General features: G+C 39.3%; 1 protein-coding gene across 1 annotated transcript in view; it reads right to left on the reverse strand.

Moving 5' to 3' along the window:
• Nucleotides 1-2,115: 2,115 nt before the first annotated feature.
• LOC106530118 (ladderlectin) overlaps nucleotides 2,116-3,974 on the reverse strand; it is a 6,801-nt gene continuing 4,942 nt past the window's right edge. Inside the window, exons 2-5 of the mRNA XM_014025687.1 lie at nucleotides 3,701-3,804; nucleotides 2,789-2,923; nucleotides 2,562-2,673; nucleotides 2,116-2,333 (exon numbers count right to left, since the gene is read on the reverse strand). Coding sequence (XP_013881141.1) covers nucleotides 2,263-2,333; nucleotides 2,562-2,673; nucleotides 2,789-2,923; nucleotides 3,701-3,804 — 422 coding nt within the window. The 3' untranslated portion in view covers nucleotides 2,116-2,262. The remainder of the gene's footprint in view (nucleotides 2,334-2,561; nucleotides 2,674-2,788; nucleotides 2,924-3,700; nucleotides 3,805-3,974) is intronic.

Here is a 3,974-nt window from a genome sequence, read left to right on the forward strand (position 1 = left end):
TAAACATTTGTCATGATTAATTAACACTTCTGCTTAAATAATCATTCTGAACCTGTGTCCAGATAAATGTAAGATTTTCTTAAGAAAACTCAAAATTATATTACTGATGTTTCAGTAAAATAAAAACAGTGATTTATAAAAACACAATGAAAACATGGTGATGATTTTCTGTGATTCATTWATCTATTTTAGGCACGATAAAATAATAGAAGTGATACTTTCTTTCTTTGTGACATGTCATTATTGTGATTAACAGATGCATAAACATTCTTTGTTAAACAACCGATGAATCACGAACAGAACAGATTGTTTCTGTTTAATATCTGATTAGAGAGAACTGAAGTCCTCATGTAGGTTGAAATGACCCATCATGGCCTAAAATAGAGTTCAGCGTTCCTGCCTTCTCTCAGGCCTATGCGAGACCTGCTTTGAGGCAGTAACTCCTGTTTCTTCACTCGAGGTGACCCCTACACAGCTCTGAGAATTTCTTTCTTTTGTTTTTTCTTCTGCTTTCTGAAGAAGAAAGTTGTTGTTAACATCTCCTGTATTTAGTTTCACACCTCACAGCACATTACCTCTGGGACATTTGTAACATGCTATACTCATCAACATTTTATAGACATGATGATAAAGTCCGTTTTCCATGCATGGTATTGAAACTTATCATTTTTTGCAAGATACTGGTGTGGTTTGTTTTCTGTGTTTCCGGGAGGACACCAGGCTGATTCAGTTACATGGACTTTGGACTCACATTCTTGGACAGGACTCATAAATCTGTGCTGAATCGGCAGTTCAAAGGACTTGGGCCCTGAGCTGTGATGGCTCAAACATTTTTGCCACAGAACAGGACTGAATCCAGGCAGCATGGGTGACAGAAAAAAATACTACAGTTGTTGAGTACTCTTATAATCTTTTTTATGTGTTTATCATTTTGGTTTTTATTCTTTATGACATATTATTTGCTGTGTCAATCATTTACTATGTGTTTCTTGTTCTTTTGACTGTCATTTTATGATCATCTCATGTAGTGAGCTGAGTCTCATAGGAATATTTACCTCACTTTGAGTATGCATGTCCCACATTACATTTTGTCCTTACTAGCTTAAGTAACAAACCGGGACGAGATTGGCATTGAAAAGTCCTTAAAATTAGTTTATGTTAATTGTTAGGTTCAAATGGAGTTTCCTTCACAGATTGGCTTGGAGTGAGGATCTCTCTGGAACCTGCAGTCTTTCCCCACCCCTGTTTCATGGGGAGGTTTTTCTGATCGTGATGGGTCATTTTAGGCGTGTTGTGATGAGTCAGCCTTCAGGTCCCCTGCAGTGACACAGACTTTTAAAGGTGTTTGCGTGGATTGTTTGTCCATGCCAGTCATGGTGGTGTTTTTGGTCAGGAGGCCTGGGGGAGTGGCTGATTTAGCCGATTTTGACCTTATTAGAAATTAGGCTTAGTTTACCTACTTTTAAAGTCATTTAAAATAATGTGCGCTTAGGACTTTAAATAGGCTATTAGCTAAATTAGACAACCTCTAAATTTTAGACTGAACCGTTTACTTATTTGCTAATGGACGAGTGTAATTGTCCAATGAATTTGAACAGCAAAGCTCTTGTGTTGCACTACTTTGGTGTTATCTTTTCTTGATTTACAGCCAGTCCTTGTTTTTCTCTCGGGACCAATTAGTCCCGAAGGAGGGAATTATGTAGTGTCTAGCAGTAGGGGGTTGTCTCAGGAATGCACAGATGTGGGGCCCATGAGTCGTCCAGCTTCAGAGTTCGATACACGTCACCATATTAGGATAGAGGTGCGCTTGAGGTATACCATGACAAGATTTATGTACATCTGTGAAAATGTATAAAGAGCCCTGTACACCCTCACTTTGGGCCTTCATTTCTCCATCTTTCTTACTTGGCGAATCATTTGGCTGGAGGCCACAATTTGGTTTTAGGCTGTATTTCTTGAACTGCAAAACAAAGGTAATTGCTGTTCAAACCAGCCTCGTTCCAGAGTCATCTTTCATCGGGCAACAACAGATCAACTTCAAAACAGAAGACGTGGTTTTCTACACCTCAACTGTCGTTGTAATTTTAACTCAAACATCAAAGAAAGACAAAAAGATTTTAGAAGACACATTTATTCATGTTAATTATCTGACTTTGACATCAGATTTGACCATTTGTCTTCCAGAAGAGACATCTTCGAGGCCTGACCTCCTGCAGGAAGTGACATCATTGTGTCAGACGTGTCCAGACAACAAAGACACAACTAAGCCTCGTTTTTAGCACAAATGAAGGCGCTCTTTGTGTCACAGTTTTCATCATTCACATAATCTTGTCCTGAAAACCAYAAAATGATTCAAAATGAAAAAAATTAAAATCAGACGTTATGTTTTTTATTATTGTAAAATTAAAAAGAAAAAGAAAATTGAAAAAGTAAAMAAGTGATGTAGGATGAGATTGTTCCTGTGTGMYAAGACTGAGCAGGTAAAACCTCTAATGTATGGTTTCAGTTAAAGAGACTCATAAATGTAACTCAGTCTGTTTAAAGAGACGTTGTCTTTGTACCTCTCAGGTTGATATCCATGCAGTGCTCATTTCCACCTGCATTGTTTGGTTCTCCTGGACCCCAGTTAGTGAAGGTGAATGGGGTACCATCGATCCACGTCCAGTCACCATCCTGTTAGAGTTCAAACATCAGATCTGTTTTAACAGAGAACTCTAAATCTCTCTAACTATCAAGTTCCTTATGTTGTACATTTGCTACTAAAACAAAAACAACACAAAATCCTCACATCATGTAAGTTGGTACCTCCGACCCAGGTTCTGGTGTTGGTTCCTGTGGTTTCAACAATGAGTCTCCTCAGGAAGGCGTACTGATCCGGTCCTTGAATGGAGGTCAGGTGTGCACCAAACAGGTTGCAGAAATCCTATGTGGAAAATATTTGAAAATACATCACTGTAGTGTAGGATATACAAGACTTCTGGCCAAGATTTGAGCAGAAACCATTGGATTTAAAGTAAACATGATGCTTTGAAATCCTTCAGTTGGGTCTTTATTAAGTGGYACTACAGCTTTGCTCRGAATTCCTCCTTATTCTAACTTCACCAGCTCCTCTTTCAACACTTTCCTGCTGTGTCTCAAAGCAGCTCATTTTGTTACTGTTCCTTTAAGATGCTTCAAGCTCCTCCCCCTCCGGCTTCCAGACCAGTCCACTCTGGTTTGACGGGGGACACATTTTCTAGCTTGTAGAAACATTTTATTTACAATTTAATTAAAAGATTTCAGAGCCTGACCCAGAACCAGAGCCTGACTCAGAACCAGAGCCTGACTCAGAACCAGAGGAGAATTAAGACCAGGATATTATTCTGTAAGTCCAGACCTTATTTGTTTCCCTCACAGATAGTTAAACATAAAACTTCAGAAAACATCYCAGGAATAAAGTAAGCTGAACGAGCTGAAAAATGTGACACAAATCTAAAGATATCTGTGCAGCAGCAGGAAACTAAACTKAACTTTTCTGCACTCATAGACACTCTAAGTCCAACAACATGTTTACCAGCTAAAGTGGATTTTGCAGATCTGTCCTCTTTAGGCCTCAGTATCTGGTGCAACGATGGAAAGAGGAATGGGCTAAAATTCCTCCAAAACCATCCTTTAAACTGAATCAAGCGCAACACATCACCTATAAACACTGAAGCCGTACCTCAGCATCATTCCAGGTGCTCGCAGTGTTCCTGAACAGGTAGCAGTATTGGTCATATTCGGTCCATCCATTCGAGCAGGAGACACACGGTCCTGGGTCACAGACTGTTCAGACAAAACAAAGGTGATTTTATTCAAGGTGAACTAAAGAATCAGTGACTGAAAGAATCCTTTTTATAACATTAACTCTGCTGTGTTTATTGAGTCAGACAGGGTTTTGTGTGGATTTGTGTCCTCAGAAGGGATCAGAGAGGAGTAGAGAGGCCAGACTGGAC

This window comes from Austrofundulus limnaeus, unplaced genomic scaffold, assembly GCF_001266775.1.
Source record: "Austrofundulus limnaeus strain Quisiro unplaced genomic scaffold, Austrofundulus_limnaeus-1.0 Scaffold491, whole genome shotgun sequence".
Lineage (NCBI taxonomy): Eukaryota > Metazoa > Chordata > Actinopteri > Cyprinodontiformes > Rivulidae > Austrofundulus > Austrofundulus limnaeus.